Raw genomic sequence first — 17232 nt, forward strand, 5'->3', positions numbered from 1 at the left:
TTACATTAGTATTTTTTTAGTAGTATTAACAATTTGTTCTGTTTAATTAATTGCTACGACTCTGTGAGTGTGACTAAAACCATATGTTTGTGGTTCTTACGTGCCAATATGTATGGATCTACATATCTATTTAGTGGTCTTTTTTTTTTTGGGGTCATATATAAAAAGGTCTTTTTAAAATTAAAATTTTATAATAAACCATACATTAAAGAATTAATTATTTAAATGTTATCCAAAAGTTGGTTTATTACTCATATGTTATTAAACCCTGAAAATTACTCAAATGTTTAGTGTTTTGGGTGTAATTACAATTTACCCATTGGATTTAGTTTTTCGATTGTGAGTAAAAAAATAAAAAAAAATACACATCAGCAAATTAAAATACACATTATTTTCAATTTTTCACGTCGCTAAAAAGTTTTTATCAGAATCGACAATTGTTTTTTTTGTGAGTAAACCACATCTAACCATGATTAAACCAATCTTTCACTAAAAAACCCTAGAAAATATCTTAACCTTGAGTTAGTCATCATCTCAGCCTCCCTCACACCCATTATAAACAGCCGTAATCGTCTTCTTCATTCTTCACAAATCTCTTTCGTCCATCACTGTTAAACCCTAGATCTTCTTCTTCTTTCTCAGAATCTTTCAATGGCGTCCGCAGATGTTGAGTTCCGGTGCTTCGTTGGAGGTCTAGCTGGGCCACCGATGACAGAGCTCTTGAGACAGCCTTCTCTCAATACGGCGATGTTGTTGATTCCAAGGTCTGTTACACGCCGAGATCGGACTCCGAGTGATCATCCTCGACGGATCAATTCCGATCTTGTGTTTCTCTGTTACTTGATTCGATTACTCTGTTACTATTCGTTCGTTCTTTGTTACTACTGTTTGTACCAGGGATTACGCAGTTTAAACAAATAAGATTTAGTGGGAAAGAGTGAGCTAAGTTCTTTATTAATCGGGGAAGGTGTGAGATCGTCACTTAAACAAATCGTATTAGAGCTTGTTAGTCCACAGACGAACTAGTAAGCTTAAAATGACGAACTGAAAACCAGACGAATTATACGAAAGATAATAGCAGTTTTCGATGCAAAGTATTGCTCTGGGGGTATTGTCCGCGGGTCAGGATGATGATCCCAATAAATGCCCTCTCCTTTTATAGGAGATTGTTGACCTAGGAGAGTTTAGGGTTTCCTCCACGAATTCCCGAGATTGCCCTTCTGCGGGAATTAATGACTTGCTTCCAATCTCGCTGGGCCGAGAATGCAACTAATGAGTGTCGTTGGGCCGAGTGGCATATTGGGCGTAGCCCATATCCAACAATAGTCCCCCCCCCTTAGTCCGGAGAGTGGCAGTCTTTCTGCGATCGGCGGGCATACTTAAATCGTTCGTAATATGCCTGCTCGGCACAGATTGTCTCAGTTTGCCTTTGGGGAAGAAATTGCTGTAGTAGCTCTTTTTGTAAATGCCAGGCTCGTCTTTCGAGAGATACCGTGAATATCCAATGGTCCTTACTTTGAGCGCGGTATTCGATGAGTTTCCGGAAACGGGGAATATCGCAGATCGAGGTGACGGATTGGCAGTAAAATTTCCGTTTTATTTACTTATTTATGTATCACTCTCTTCTCCTTTTTCTTCACTTCCTCCACTACCATAAGAAGGTAACTTTCTCTCTCTTTCTTTTATTTTTATGCTTTTACTTCTTTCTCTCTCTATTTCTCTCTTTTTAGTTGAGTTGCTCCCAAAAAACCCTAGCTTCCGCCGCCGAGCAAGAGATCAGCTTAGTGCGGCCACGACCGGGATCGCCGATGGTCGATTCGTTATCGCCGGTTCACCCGGATCGGCGAGGGTCCGCCGCTGCAGATCCGGAATGTCAAGCTCGGCTTTGTGAGATCGGTGGTTCTTTGTTGGGAACATGTGCGCGTAATGGGGTTGATCTCGCCGAACAGAGTTCGGCGCCGCTCCTTGGTTTCGTCGATCGAGAGGTCGGCAATGTGAAAGATCGGCGAGGTCGGAAAGGTCGTCATTTGTGCGAGATCGGCGACGTGGGAGATCGGCGATGTGAGGTCACTTTTGACCCGGTCGGGATTGATGTGGGAGATCGGCGAGGTCGGCGAGGTCGGCAACTGTGCGAGATCGGCAACGTGGGAGATCGGCACTTGTGTGAGATCGATGACGTGGGAGATCGGCACTTGTGCGAGATCGGCGACGTTGGAGATCGGCGAGGTCGGCGAGGTCGGCAACTGTGCGAGATCGGCGACGTGGGAGATCGGCACTTGTGTGAGATCGACGACGTGGGAGATCGGCACTTGTGCGAGATCGGCGACGTGGGAGATCGGCACTTGTGTGAGATCGACGACGTGGGAGATCGGCACTTGTGTGAGATCGACGACGTGGGAGATCGGCACTTGTGCGAGATCGGCGACGTGGGAGATCGGCGATGCGGGGTCGCTTGTGACCCGGTCGGGATCGATGAGGTTGGCGCCACTCGCGACATTATTCGCAACACTCGTCGAGTTCGGCCAAACGATGAGAGGGAGACGGGAGATCGGCACCATAGTGTGCTCGGCACATCCATGCTTGGCGGCGACGAGCTTGGCATGGTTGATCTCCGAACCGCGGCTGATTCTGATTTTGATGAAGGCGACGCTGATCTTATGTGTGGAGGTCTCGGTTTTCGGTCGTCAGGCGATAAGGCCCCAAGCGAGAGAGATCGGCGAGGGGGTACGGACGAGGTCGGTATTTCGAGCAGGAAGGAAGATCGTCCTTCGACGAGCTCCCGAGTTCTAACGTATACGCGTGGTAAAACTCTTACGGGAATTCGGCGTGCTTTTTCCGAAGAATTTGCGGCTCATAAAGACGTTTTTGATGATGTTAGTGTCGGCATTGGAGCAGAATGTGGAGATTTTGATAGTTTGGCCAACGACTTCAACTTTGCTGACATTCTCGAGTTCAGCGAAGATAGCGACAGTGGTTTTGGTGGGAGTCCTATGGACGTTGTCTCGGCCGAGGATACTGGTCCTCGTTCAGCCGTTTTGGGTCTTAGTGCTGCGTCGATTGGTGCTAATCTTTCAGCCGGTCCGGCCGATCACGGTCTCTCGTTGTGCACATCGGATAGTATTGCCGAGATGGCGCGGTGGTGTAAGATGCCCGAGGGATTGGTTTTCCGGGTTCCTGAGTCTCACGAACGTCCTTGGACGCCCCCGACAGGTTTCATCGCGCTTTTTGAGCATTACTTCACTGAATGCGGTATTTGGTTCTCTTTGCCGGAATTTTTGATACGTTATTGTGCGAGGCGTAGGATTGCCATATCTCAGCTTTCTGTGGGAGGTATTCGTAACGCGGTCGGTTTGGCGATACTTGGTACCAACTGTGGTATAGAGGTTGACGTGCATTTTCTGGAGGAAGCCACCAAGTTCACGAAAGTTAGAGGTAGTCCGGGATACTTCTACACCAGTGCCAGATCGGGTCACCAGATAATCGTCGGGGCTGAGAAAAAGATTCGTCGTTGGCAACGTTGTTTTTTCTTTGTCAAGCGGGACGAGATTTCGTTTGACGATCTTGATGTGTTTTGTGCTACTGAGTGGAATATGTTTCCCGGTAGCTTCATAGTTTCTTACTCGTACTTGTTTGACTGTCATCCGACTGGTTTCTGACCCTTTCCTTGTTTTTGTTGGTGTTTGCAGAGCCTGTCGTCCGTTTGCGCGCTCATCCTCCAGGTTTTTTCGATAATCTTAGACAGATCCGAACACTAGGGGCGCTTCATTGGCCTTCGATTACTCAGAGATCTCGTGAGTTTCTTCCTCATTTTGTTGTATCGATTGTTGCTTTCCTTAATGGTTATTGGTTTGTTATACTTTTGTTTTCCTTTTTAGGTCTATCGCGCTTGGGGATGGGAAAAGTTAACACTCGTCTTCCTCGATACGCCGATCAGTTCAAGAAGGCCGTTGAAGCTGGGTCTTCTTTGCGTGCTGCAGACACTGAAGTTGCCGACCCGTCGCCGGGTGGAGGTGCCGATCCGCGAGTTGCAGGGGATCTGAGGTCGGCGGAGGTTGGCGCCACCCGTGCTGACAAAAGGGCTGCCAAGGTTCTTGTTGTCGTTCCGCGTGGGCAGAAGTCACGTGGCGAGGCTTCTGATGCTCTAGCGATCGTTGTCGCTGATTCTGGGCGTCCTACTCCATCGAGGAAGAGGGCTTCTCATGGTGAGGTGGTTGTTCCCGAGCCCGAATCGTCCAAGAGATCTAGGAGGGATGGTATTCCGCGCGACACCACTGAGATTGATGATTCATTCTCCTTTTCTTACAAGACGAAGGATGAGTTGTTCATCAACAACGCTGCTGCTTGTGGTGAGCTCGCTAGCAAGGTTCACGGGTCGTTTGACCCGCTCCCCTCTGTGGGTTCTCTCTACGATCCCGAGCTGTATAGATCGTGGGCTCGGAAACACTTCCAGGTTGGCATTTGTCTTTATTTTTTGATTGAATTTTCTCAATTATTATCTTAATTCTTTATTCCTCGCATTTCAGGATGGTGGTGGCATGAACCGCATGGTCGTCTCGTACGAGCGTCGCATTGCCGAGCTGGAGAAGCAACTTGCTGATTCTCGTACTTCTGAACCATTAAGGAGATCGGCTGAGGAACTTCGTCAGGATCTCGATAAAGAGCGAGGGGTTTCTGCTGTTCTCACGAAGCAAAATGCCGGTTTCAGGAAGCAAGTAGCCGATCTCAAGGCTTCTCTTGACGCTTCTCGCTCTCGTCTCGAGCAGTTCGAGGTTGATCACGCGTTTCAGAAGGCGCAGTTGCAGCAGCTGCAAGCGGAGCGGCATGGCATCGACGTCGAGGTTGCTGGCTACAGGTCTCGTATCGAGAGGATGAGGAAGCATATTCTTGATAACAGAGCGGCGCAGGAGTCTCTTCTGACCTTGAGCCAGGTGAGCGGCACCTATGATTGTCTTCAAGAGTTGGCGAAGAGTGGTACGATCGTTCCGTCGAAGACTTTGCTCGGCTTGGAGGCTGATGCGAAGATGTGGGAGGACAAGGTTCTTGGTTTCGATATCGCCGACGTTCTGGACAGCGACCTCGAGGCTCTTCCAGAGACTGCGATCGTTCCTACGAACCTTCAGGCGGCGGAGGTTCCCGTGATTGTAGGAGAGGAGGTCGTCATGGCAGGGGCACCTGCGGGATCGGACGCTCAGGTTGCTGCTGAGCAGTGACTTGCTTTTATCTTGTTCTATTAGGACCTATTCCGTTTGGTAACGGATGTTGGGCCGTTTAGGCGATGTATTTTTCCTTTTGAACCTTTGCATTATGATTGGACTTGTTTTATGTGTTGTCTGCTGATTTTATGATATGTGTCCATCGTTCTATGGATGTGTTCTTCGAGAATTGCGGTATTGATTGCTTTGCCTCGAAAATTGCACTATTTGTTCTATAAATTGGCCTTCAAGTTGCTCATTTCTCATCATCCTCCTTTCTTGTTTTAAAGATAAATCTCTCCTTTTGAAGGGTAGTTGAGATCGGTAATATGCCTGTGACAACGAGATCGGCGTGGCTGAGGAGGGCGCGAGAGCGGCTCTCCGTGAGGTCCGACGACGTAATTCGTTCCGAGATGGAGTTTTATCGTGCTCGGATCCAGAGGTTGAGAGCTTACATTCTTGCTACGCGTCGAAAGTTCGAGCGTCATTTCTGGTTTCATCGTGTTGACGGAGTTATCGGATATCTTGAAACTATGATCGACGAGGGATTTTTGGTCCCGAAATGGAGGTGGGATTGTTTGTTAGAGGAGCGCTCTCGTCGTGAGGAGTCAATGGCTGAGGTGGAGATTCCCGTCCTTGAACCGGACGATCTCGATCCTATTGGGAGCAGGCCCTTTGAAGGTCGGCCCGAGCTCGATGCATGCCGGACTCGGGTCGACATATTGCGTCGTTATATTATTCAGTTAGAGTGCACGGATTATTTCTTCGTTGAAAGCAACCGTGCTGAGGGGATTCGCTCGTATCTCGAGGAGATGGCTGCTAGGGGTGCGAATGTCCCGATGGACACGCTGGAAAGTCTGCGGAGGGAGTGCCAGGTCTGGCATGTGAAGATTAGCGAGCTCGAGTTTGATAAACCCTCCGATGCCGATCTGGGATTTGAAGACTAAGTTTGCACTTTGAGACTTGTTCGTTTTGTTAGTTTTGTGTGCCGAATGTGGCTTTTCGTGTTTGGCTTTCGTTGCCTTGTCTTTTGTGTTTTTTTTCGAAATAAGGATGTTTATGGAATGAAAATGTTTTTGTGTATTTCCTATCTTTGGTATCGAGTTGTATTTTACGGTGCAAGACGTCTCCTGGCTTATCCTGTTACGTGTTTCGAATACCAAATGTTTAGGGTGGTAGTTGAGATGAGCTCGTCGTACCTTTTAGGTGCGGCTCTGGTGTCCGGCTTACCCTGTGTGTGCCACGAGGTCGGCAAGAGAGTGCAAGTAAGAACTTGGCTTATACAAACTTAACCGCCTGCTAGCTGAATGCGATCTGGGTCGGCTTATTTATGCAGATTATTTCACTGCTGCATCCATGAGGAACGCGTTTTAAATCGTTCCCTTGGCCAGAGGGTCGATGTAAGAGCTGGACATCTCGCGGAGACGGACTCGTTCGAGAGAGCTCGTGTGTTTTGATAGGTTGAAATTTTTGTTTTTAATTTTTTGGTATAGCTGTGCCGTGTGACGGGCTGCCTACGTACCCTTAGAAAAGGGATCAAGCCATTCGTAGTTTGTATTACAAAGGGAGAGCTCGGTAGTACGAGCGTTCTTTTTTTTTTTTTTTTTTTTTTTGGAAGCGAGTTCTAATGGTAATAGCGTTTAAGGTTACCGGAATTCCATGAGCGAGGGATTTGTGTGCCGTCCATGGCGAGCAGCTGGTAGACGCCGGGGGTGACGACCTTGGAAATCAGGTATGGGCCTTCCCAATCAGCGCCCATTTTTCCTGCGTTGAGCTCGGCCGTGTTCTCGAAGACTTTTCGGAGGACGAGGTCGCCTTCGTCGAAGTGGCGTGGCTTCACCTTCTTGTTGTAATATTTAGCGGCTTGCTGTTGATAGTTCTGAATTCGAAGAAGAGCCTTGTCGCGTTCTTCTTCGAGGGTGTCGAGGGTATCGAGCATCATCTTAGCATTGAGAGTGGGATCGTGTACGAGCATTGAGCGTCGTAAGGTAGGTACGCCGATTTCCTCTGGTGCGAGGGCTTCCATTCCATGCGCAAGGGAGAACGGTGTCCTTCCCATTGACCGGCGCGGGGAAGTTCGGTGCGACCATAGAACGCCATCGAGCTCGTCGGCCCAGAGACCTTTCTTATCTTCGAGTCGTTTCTTTAGTCCGTCAATGATGGTCTTATTGGTCGCTTCGGCCTGTCTGTTGCCTTGTGGGTAGCGGGGGTCGACTTGCTCAAACGGATTCTCCACTTTGCGCAAAAACCTTCGAATTGGAGCGAAGTGAATTGCGCGCCGTTGTCGGTGACGATCTCATACGGAATTCCGTGCCTGCAGATGATGTTCTTCCACACAAATTTCTGGACTTCGTTTGTTCCGATTTTTGCGTAGGCTTCGCCTTCAACCCATTTGGTGAAATAATCCGTCATAATGAGAATGTATTTCTTTTGACGGGACGCAGGGAGAGGTCCAACGATATCCATTGCCCATCGCATAAAAGGATATGGTGGAGAGGTCGTTCTCAACAGTTCGGTTGGCGCGTGGATGATCGGAGCGTGGCGCTGGCATTTCTCGCATCTAGCGACGAACTTATCGCAGTCGTCGTTCATTGGTCGCCAATAATGACCATTGTTGCGTATGCGTTGTGCGAGCGCGTGACCTCCTGAGTGATTACCGCCGGAACCTTCATGAACCTCTCTCATTACATCGTTGATTCCTTCGGGACCGACGCAAGTCAAAAGTGTACCAGATGCTGTCCAACGGAAGATGTTGCCATCGAGAAGTGTGTAATGCGCGCAGCGAGTTCGAAGGCGCCGGGCCTCCCACTTGTCTGAAGGGACGATACCGTCTGCGATACCGTCTGAAGGGTCGCTCGTGAAGTTCAGGATTGGGTTGGGCGTGCGATGATGACGCTCGCTCGTGAGATGGTGACGATTGTTCCTGAGACGACGAGGTTCGTCCTTCGCTGGTTGCGGATCCCTGCTCGGCCGAGCACTCCACAGGTGGCACATTTGCCGGTGGTTCGATGACGAATAGCGTGAGTATGGGGTCGCTGTCCTCTGTTCTTTGCTTTTTCGAGACTTGATCGCTGAAAGTCTCGTGCTCGATGAGCTGTTGTTTCTTTTTCTTATCTTGGATGCTGGGCTCGGCGTGCGCGAGGAGATTGATGCTTGGTCGATCGATGCTCTCGACAGGGATTACTCGGCGTAAGTCGGGATCAGAAGTGGATGCAAGGACGGCCAGAGCGTCGGCCGGTGCGTTGTCACTTCGGGGAATTTTGTTCAGCTCGAATGTCTCAAAATTGTTGGACAACTCGGAGGTAGGCATCCATGCGGTCGTTCTTCGCCTCGTAATCGCCGCTAAACTGGTGAGTTACCAGCTGTGAGTCACAGAAGACTTGTATTTTTTTTACCTCTATTCCACTTGCCAATCGCATTCCGGCGATTAGGCCTTCGTACTCGGCCTCGTTGTTGGAGGCGGGAAAGGCGAGTCGGAACGATTGCTCGAGTACTTCGCCCGTTGGCGAGACGAGGTGAATGCCGATCCCGGAGCCGTGACGAGAGGATGCGCCATCCACGTGCAGTGTCCACTTCTCCTCTCGCGGACAGCCGAACTCTAGCTCGGGGGGGAGTTCGATCAAGAAATCAGCGAGCACTTGAGATTTTGCACAAGTGCGGTTTTTATATTCAATGTCGTACTCGCTGAGTTCCACTGCCCACTTCGCCAGGCGGCCTGATTGACTGGGGCTGTGGAGGATGGTTCGCAGAGGTTGGTTGGTTAAGACTTCAACAGTGTGGGACTGAAAATACGGCCGAAGCTTCCTGGCCGAAATTACTACAGCGTAAGCGAGTTTTTCCAACGTGGGATATCGGAGCTCGGCTCCGTCTAAGCTTTTACTCACATAGAAGATCGGGTGTTGTTCTCCTCTGTCCTCCTTGATTAATACGCCACTGACCGCCGAGCCGGAGACCGCGATGTACAGATATAGAGTTTCGCCCTGATCGGCCTTTGCTAGGACAGGGGGAGTAGCTAGGTAGTGCTTGAGTTCTTGGAAAGCAGACTCGCACTTATCATCCCATTCGAACTTTTTGTTGCTACGAAGTAACTGGTAGAAAGGTAGACACTTATCGGTAGAGCGTGAAATAAATCTGTTCAGAGCAGCGATCCGCCCGGTGAGGCGCTGAACTTCTCGGGTGTTGCGTGGCGATGGAAGGTTGGTGAGCGCCGAAATTTGTTTCGGGTTAGCTTCGATACCTCTCTTCGTGATGAGGTATCCTAAGTATTCTCCAGAAGTCACGCCGAACGAACACTTGGCTGGGTTCAGCTTCATATTGTATCGGTTTAGCACTTCAAAACACTGAGCGAGACGCAAGACGTGATCAACGGCCTGGATTGACTTAACCAGCATATCATCGATGTAAACTTCCATGGTTCGTCCGAGCTGCTCGGCAAACATGCGGTTGACGACGCGCTGGTAAGTTGCACCAGCGTTCTTGAGGCCGAATGGCATAACCTTGTAACAGTAAATTCCTTGATCGGTGATGAAAGCCGTTTTCTCCTGATCGTTCTTGTGCATCATAATTTGGTTGTATCCTGAGTACGCATCCATGAATGACAATAGCTCGTTCCCCGTGGTTGCCTCGACTAGTTGGTCGATGCGCGGCACGGGAAAGCTATCCTTTGGGCATGCCTTGTTGAGATCGGTAAAATCGACACACACTCGCCACTTGCCGTTCTTTTTCTTCACCACTACAGGATTGCTCAGCCAGTCAGGATACTTAACCTCACGGATGGATCCAGCCTCGAGTAGTTTCTTGACCTCCTCGTTAACGGCGGCGGTACGCTCTAGCCCGAGCTTTCGACGCCTTTGTTTGATTGGTTTGAACGTCGAGTCCACATTGACCTCGTGGCAGGTTACATTTGGGTCGATGCCGGTCATACTGTTCATGCTCCACGCAAAGGTCGCTGCGTTCTGGCACAGGAACTTTACGAGCTCGTCCTTGATTGGCTGTGGTAGGTCGGCCCCGATTCCCACGCATCGAGTTGCGTCGGAAGAGTCAATATTTACTTGGACGATTGATTCAGAGTTAGGGCGAACACGACTGTCTGGGCGCTCGGCTGAGTCCGAAACGGTGAACGTCCGAGCGTCGCGTTGTTGACGCTCGATGATGAAGCAGGTTCGTGCTACCAGCGGGTCCCCTTGTAGTGTAAATATTCCTCTAGGAGTTGGGAACTTTACGCACTGGTGGTAAGTTGACGTCACGGCCTTCATCTTATGCAACCAAGGAGTGCCGAGGATGACGTTGTATACGATTGGCTTGTCGACGATAGCGAAGTTGATGCAATGCATCGTCCCGCCCACATAGACCGGCAGCATGATCGTACCCTCCATCATCACCGTGTCACCATCGAATCCGGTGAGGGGTTGAACATCGTGTTCGGTGGTCTGCAAGTCGATTTCCATTTGAATGAGCACGTCTTTGAAAATGACGTTTACCGAACTACCTGTGTCGATCAAGATTTTGGTAACCATGCTCTCGCCGATCTCCATCTCGACCACCAGTGGGTCGTTATGGGGTCCAGTGAGACCTGATGCGTCGGCTTCTGTGAACACGATTGGATCGGAGTTCGTAGTAGGTGGCGTGCTTTGAGCTAACCATCCTCGTTTGGCCTCTAGTCCCCGTCGATAAGCTTTGATAGAACGGACCGAGTCGCGGCAAGTCGCCAGACCACCCATGATCATGTTTATTCTTCGGCGTGGAGCCGGAGCGTTGGCATCCTCAGTTCGCTCGGGATTCCTTTTATGGGTTGGTGGGGGCGGAGGTAGAATTTCGAGTCTTGGTTGTGGCGCGGTGGCGGCGTCATATTGCTTGCTCGGGTTTTCGTTCTCAGGATTGAAGAAATGGTTATCCTTGTGAGCGGCAATTTGACGTCGCTCGAGATCGACATCAATTTGGCCTTCCTTAAATTTGTCGAGCAATACTTTTTGGAGGGTGCGGCACTCTTCTGTTGAGTGACCCGCTCGCTTGTGGTATTCGCAATATTTGTTCCCACCCTTTCCTGATGGGTCTCGGACCCACTTGTTATTCCAGGGTCTTGATGAAGACGCCTTGGGATCTTGATTACTAACTGCAAACGTTTGGACTTTCTTTCCTTTGTCCAACTTGTCGGCGTATTCTTTGTCGAAGTGTTGACGAGGCTCATGATGCTCGTCTTGTGCCTTCTCTTTTCCTTTGGATGATTTAGGGGCCGGGGGTTCTGGACGGTTTGTCCTCGATGCCTTCTCTTCGTCTAACTCTATGTATCTGTTAGCGCGATGTAGCGCGTCGTCCAGAGTCAGGGGCTCGTGTATTATGATGTCTTCCCTAAATCGGTAGCCGTGAGCGAGAGCATTTCGGAGAGCCGATATTGCTGTGTCGTCGGCAATCGAGAGCTTTGACACGATTCTTTTAAACCTTTCCATGAAGTCTCGGAGAGATTCATCGTTTCGCTGGAACATGTTCCAGAGATCGGCGTTCGACACGCCTCGAATCATGAATGTAGAGTGATGTTGAAGAAAGGCGGTGGTGAGCTCGTGATAGCTCCCTATCGAGTTCGGCGGGAGCCGGGAGAACCACCCTAGAGCCTCATGGGCTAAATTCTCAACGAACAGCTGGCAGCAGCCAGCCTCGTACTCTTCGTCACTGAAGTGAGCTCGGCTGATTGCAAAACTCATTGACGTCAAAAATGGTTTTGGATCGTCTAATCCATTGTACGGGGTGAACTTGAACTTGTTTACGTAGCGGACTTGAATGCGGGAGATTCGCGCCGTGAACGGTGAGCGTTGGCCTTCTTCGAGCACTCGATCGAGGTTGGGAGCAGAGCTCGTGGCTCGATGGACTCTGGAAGAGAATTCGTGGACCATCGCCTCTAGGCGTCGTATGGTTTCATCCTTGAGGTCGGCTTCGGGCTTTTGTTGGATCGGCAATGTCGGAGTCGGCGGGCTACCGCTCCTTTGGTCATGGCCGTCTCGCAGCTCCTCATTTGGCTCCTCTCGACGGCGGTGATCAACGGATCCTACGATAATGGACGTCGGGCGGCGTCTGTGGCCGTCGTATCGGTCCTCCACAGAAGGTTGCGCTGGGGGAGGATTCTCGTTCTCGCCGGCGGGACTGCTGTCGTTTCGGCGCTCGCCCCTCCTTCGTTGGAGCCTGCTGATTTGGTTCTGCGAGGCCTCTTGTGCGGCTGCGATGGCCTCGAGCCGTTCGTTCGTTCGTGTTTCCTGGCCATCAAGACGACCGAGAATGATCTGCATCATATCGTCGAGTCTGTTTCTTTGTACAGGTAAGGGAGAAGCAGCGCTGGGGGGAGCGGTAGCGTTGGTGAGAGCGGCGGTTAGGAGGGCAGCGGCGCTGGTAACCAGCTGGTCTGCGACAGGTCCGGCTCCGGCGTGCGCAGCTACGAGAGGCTCGGAGGATGTGTCAGGCGCCGGCGGAGAGACTGTGCTCGGCAGTGGGCCCTCGTCTGGGCTCGGCAGGGAACTCGGCAGGGAGCTTGGCAGGGAGCTCGGCAGGGAGCTTGGCAGGGAGCTCGGCAAGGAGCTCGGCAGGGAACTCGGCAGGGGAACAGTTCGCGTTCTCGTTCGCCCCCATCGCTGCCCCGTTGATTGCTCCGTTGCTTCGTCGAAGTTTTCGCTGGGGTTCGTCATGACCTTCGAGATTTCGAGAAAGTGAGGATCGTCGGTTTTGAGTCGTTAAAAGAAACGCTTTACTCTTGCCCCACGGTGGGCGCCAATTGTTTGTACCGGGGATTACGCAGTTTAAACAAATAAGATTTAGTGGGAAAGAGCGAGCTAAGTTCTTTATTAATCGGGGAAGGTGTGAGATCGTCACTTAAACAAATCGTATTAGAGCTTGTTAGTCCACAGACGAACTAGTAAGCTTAAAATGACGAACTGAAAACCAGACGAATTATACGAAAGATAATAGCAGTTTTCGATGCAAAGTATTGCTCTGGGGGTATTGTCCGCGGGTCAGGATGATGATCCCAATAAATGCCCTCTCCTTTTATAGGAGATTGTTGACCTAGGAGAGTTTAGGGTTTCCTCCACGAATTCCCGAGATTGCCTTCTGCGGGAATTAATGACTTGCTTCCAATCTCGCTGGGCCGAGAATGCAACTAATGAGTGTCGTTGGGCCGAGTGGCATATTGGGCGTAGCCCATATCCAACAACTACTACTACTGTTACTTGTTTTTTCTCTAATTGGTACGTTCATCTTCCTGCTTCTATGAGCCCGGAGATCGATCGGTTTTTTAAATCTGTTTCTTCTGTAGATCTCATTTCTGTTTTTTTTTATGAACTTTGTTGGATTGTGTTGCTGATTTTGATTTTGTTTACTGTTGTGTTGAACTAAACAACGATCGTGAGACCGGAAGATCAAGGGGATTCGGATTCGTTACCTTCAAGGATGAGAAATCCATGAAGGATGCGATCGAGGGAATGAACGGACAAGATCGATGGTCGTAGCATCACACCAGACCAAGAGAATAAATAGTGTCACTCTCGGATCTCTTTATAAATTGGTGACACCGCCCTCAAAATCCCCCAACCTTCGTTGTCTCTCTCTCTCTCTCTCAAATCTCAATGTCGCTCCGGTCATGTCAATCGCAGAAAAACGTAAAGTCGTCAGAAGTCCAATACCACGAGGTTCTCTCTCCCTCTCTCTCTCTCTTTTTCTTGTTCCTCACAGATTCAGAGAGTAGTAGTAGTAGTTTAACAACATATGTATAATTTTGTTGGATGAGACAGGAATACATAAGAAATGCGAGAGGTGTTGAATTGTTCGCTTGTAGATGGATCCCTTCATCTTCTTCTCCCAAAGCTCTCGTTTTCCTCTGCCATGGTATATATTTTTTTTCAAGTATTTCCTACTTATTCGAGCCACCTTTCATTACAGATTTTTCATTTAATAGCGTGGGATCTTTTTTTTTTGTTGTTGTTGTTTTGCAGGTTACGGTATGTAGTGTAGCGACTTCATGAAAGGTATTTAAGAAGACTACTACCAATTTAAAAACCTCAGCGGCGACGGTGGTGGTTACAACAGCGGAGGCGGTGGCGGAGGATACGGTGGAGGAAGACGCGAGGGAGGATACAGCGGCGGTGGATCCTACTCGAGAGGAGGTGGTGGCGGAGGATACGGTGGTGGTGAAGGAGGATGTTAAGAGGAGGATGGTAATTCCTTTAATTAGATCGGGGATTATTCTGAAAACTCTCTTTATCACTCTCTCTCTCTCTCTCTCTCTCTCGTTATGCCGATAGTTTCCGTTGATCATAATCTTCATCAATCGGATCAGCTCCTTCTTTTCTTATTTTTTTCAATGACTGCTTCTGTTTCGTTGTGTTTGGTTCCTATCGTCTGTTTCAGTTTGACTGATATGGCTGAGTTATCGACATAAACGGCTCACTTATGAAATATTTGTAAATTACAATTATTATAACTCAAAATTAAAATATAGAATGAAAAAATGAATATTACAATCATTATAAACAATAAAAAGTAATAATTATAGATAAAGATTGATTTTTACATAGTCTTATCAAAATATGTAAAACATTTAAAACATGACATTTAGGGATTAGGGTTAGGGTTTGAGGTGTAGGGTTCATATTTCCAACATTATGGGTTTTAATATAACAGTTTGGTTTTTGTTATATTGTGTTTGGTTTAAGGTGGTAATTTGGATATGCTAATATGATAACCATTTGAAAATTTAAAAATTTTTGAAATTACTTTTCAGTTATTTCCGGTTATGGGTTGGTTAAATGAATATATAACCATAAATAATCCAAATGTTATCCAAATTAGGTGGATTAACTTAATATAACCGATAACAAGCCGAATATAACCAAAAATAATGGAAAAAATAGTTTCCGGTTTAGTTCGGTTTAGTCGGTTATTTAGTCATTCTAATTTGAGGGTTGGCTGAGTTATAGTTTATGACGGTTGAGTTATCGTTTAGGGTCTTCTCAATAATATGAAAACGTATTCTTCTTTATTTCCTGGGTTTTTTGTTCTCTCAGATTCCTAATAAGTATTAAAACGTCTCTCGATGTCACAAAAAGTGTTGTTAGGAAAGCGCGAAAAATCACTAATCCACACGCATAATAAATTCATAAAGTGAGATTTTTATCACAAGATATTATTACAAATAATTAAATAATTATTATTCGAATTTAGAATTTTATTTTTCTAAAAGTATTTCTCCAACAATTGAATATTAAAATTATTATAACTCAAAATTTAAATTTAGAATGGAAAAATGTCTGTTATTAGGTTAACTGATGGTTTCCCGCCAAAATATCGCTTTACGGCTGAGTTATAATCATTACGGGAAAACGAAAGGTCATGTGACGGCTGAGTTATAGTGAGTTGTGGCTGAGTTATCACAAGAAACAATCTGAAAGTAAATGGATGATATATATGAATTTACGGTTGAGTTATAATATTTACATGAAAACGAAAGGTCTCATCGATTTATGTTATGGCTGAGTTATAGTGTTTTATGGCTGAGTTATCACAAGAAACAATATGAAAGTAAATGGCTGATATATATGACTTTACGGCTGAGTTATAATATTTACGAGAAAACGAAAGGTCTCGTCGATTCATGTGACGGCTGAGTTATAGTGATTTATAAATCCTTAATGGCTGATATATCGGAGTCGTCGAAAACATTAAATCGGGTTGAAAATTCATCGTCTTCTTCTTCGTCAGATGCTACTTCGACAGCTTCTTCTTCTTCTTGGTTTTCTTTGTCAACGATCTTACCATAATCAAAACAAGTTCCTTTAAATCCCCCACCGTACACTTCGTATGTAGGTTCTACTTTCGAGTCACTGCTTATAATACTTCCTCTAGCTCCACTAGTTTATGTAGACTCTTTCGCCGAAAACTCTACACAGAGACGTAGCTGATCGGTTTTCCATAGCCCCAAAAAACATTGCAATTGTCGATCATTGGAGACAAAAACTGGGGGAGTATCATGCGCCATTAGTTTCAGTGCCTTGTTCGAGAACATGTAGCTCAGCTTTAGCTCATGGCTAAACGCGTCCAATCCGTAGTCTTCAAGAACAAGCTTCACAAGCTTGTCGTGTGTTGTGCCTCCATCTATCTGCACAACTATACAACCTCTATCGTCGGTGTTAAATACATATCTTTGTGTCTTTACCCAATTACCGGAAACAACTAGAACCGGAACTGGATCCATGAAAGAAAATGAAGAACAAGGTGAAGAAGAAGTAGAAGAACAAGGTGAAGAACAATGTGAAAAAGAATTAGAAAGAACTAGGTGAAGAAGAAAAGTGAAGAAGAAGTATAAGAACAAGAGTCGAACGACGTTTCGTATTTCTGGAGAAAAAAAAAATGACATGGAATGCTGACATGGATATTGCGTCCGACGTGGCAAGTCAGCCATCAAACAATTAATAACTCAGCCTATATAAAACTCAGCCACAACATGAAAAAACATTACAGTAATTAAATAAACATTACAGTAATTAAAAAGCAAAAAAATTGCTGCCAGATTCAGCCGTATCGTTTAATAAGTCAGCCATATCGTTTAATAAGTCAGTCGTAACTGAATAACATTCTAGTAATTAATTTTTTCTTAATAAGTCAACCGTCAAATGGTTGAGTTGTATGATAAGTCAGCCTATCACGACTGAGTTGTACGATAAGTCAGCCCATCACAGTTGAGTTGTACGATAACTCAACCGTAACAGTTGCTCATAAGTCAGCCGGTTTTCATAACTCAACCAGTCGGAAAATGGTAATTCAGTCGTGTCGTAGTGATACCTCAGCCAAAATTTTGACAACTCAACCATCGGGTGAAAACTCAGCCGTAAGGACGGCTGAGTTATAGCATATCTCAACCAGATTTTAATAAGTCAACCGTAACGCTTGGTTGAGTTATGCTATAAGTCAGTCGTCCGCTCTTACTCAAATATTTTTTTCCATAACTCATCCGCAACATACCTATAACTCAACCGCAACATTCATCTGTAATGCGTTACGACTG

The 17232-nt window shown here is 47.2% G+C and overlaps 2 protein-coding genes and 1 long non-coding RNA gene across 3 annotated transcripts; 1 reads left to right on the forward strand and 2 right to left on the reverse strand.

Moving 5' to 3' along the window:
* Positions 1–6816: 6816 nt before the first annotated feature.
* Positions 6817–7251, reverse strand: LOC147925766 (uncharacterized). Its single transcript, XM_087492766.1, has one exon. It carries the CDS (start codon positions 7249–7251, stop codon positions 6817–6819), a length of 435 nt encoding a protein of 144 aa, XP_087348892.1.
* A 1219-nt stretch (positions 7252–8470) lies between these two features.
* Positions 8471–12082, reverse strand: LOC104744132 (uncharacterized). Its single transcript, XM_087492767.1, has one exon. The coding sequence runs from the start codon at positions 12077–12079 to the stop codon at positions 8471–8473; it is 3609 nt and encodes a 1202-aa protein (XP_087348893.1). The 5' UTR covers positions 12080–12082.
* Positions 12083–13582: 1500 nt separating this feature from the next.
* LOC104750857 (uncharacterized) lies at positions 13583–14314 on the forward strand. Its single transcript, XR_015585166.1, has 3 exons — positions 13583–13861; positions 13964–14057; positions 14165–14314. It is a non-coding gene; the product is annotated as an uncharacterized LOC104750857 (long non-coding RNA).
* The last annotated feature ends 2918 nt before the right edge of the window (positions 14315–17232 follow it).

This window comes from Camelina sativa, chromosome 16 (assembly GCF_030686135.1).
Source record: "Camelina sativa cultivar CO46 ecotype springtype chromosome 16, ASM3068613v1".
Classification (NCBI taxonomy): domain Eukaryota; kingdom Viridiplantae; phylum Streptophyta; class Magnoliopsida; order Brassicales; family Brassicaceae; genus Camelina; species Camelina sativa.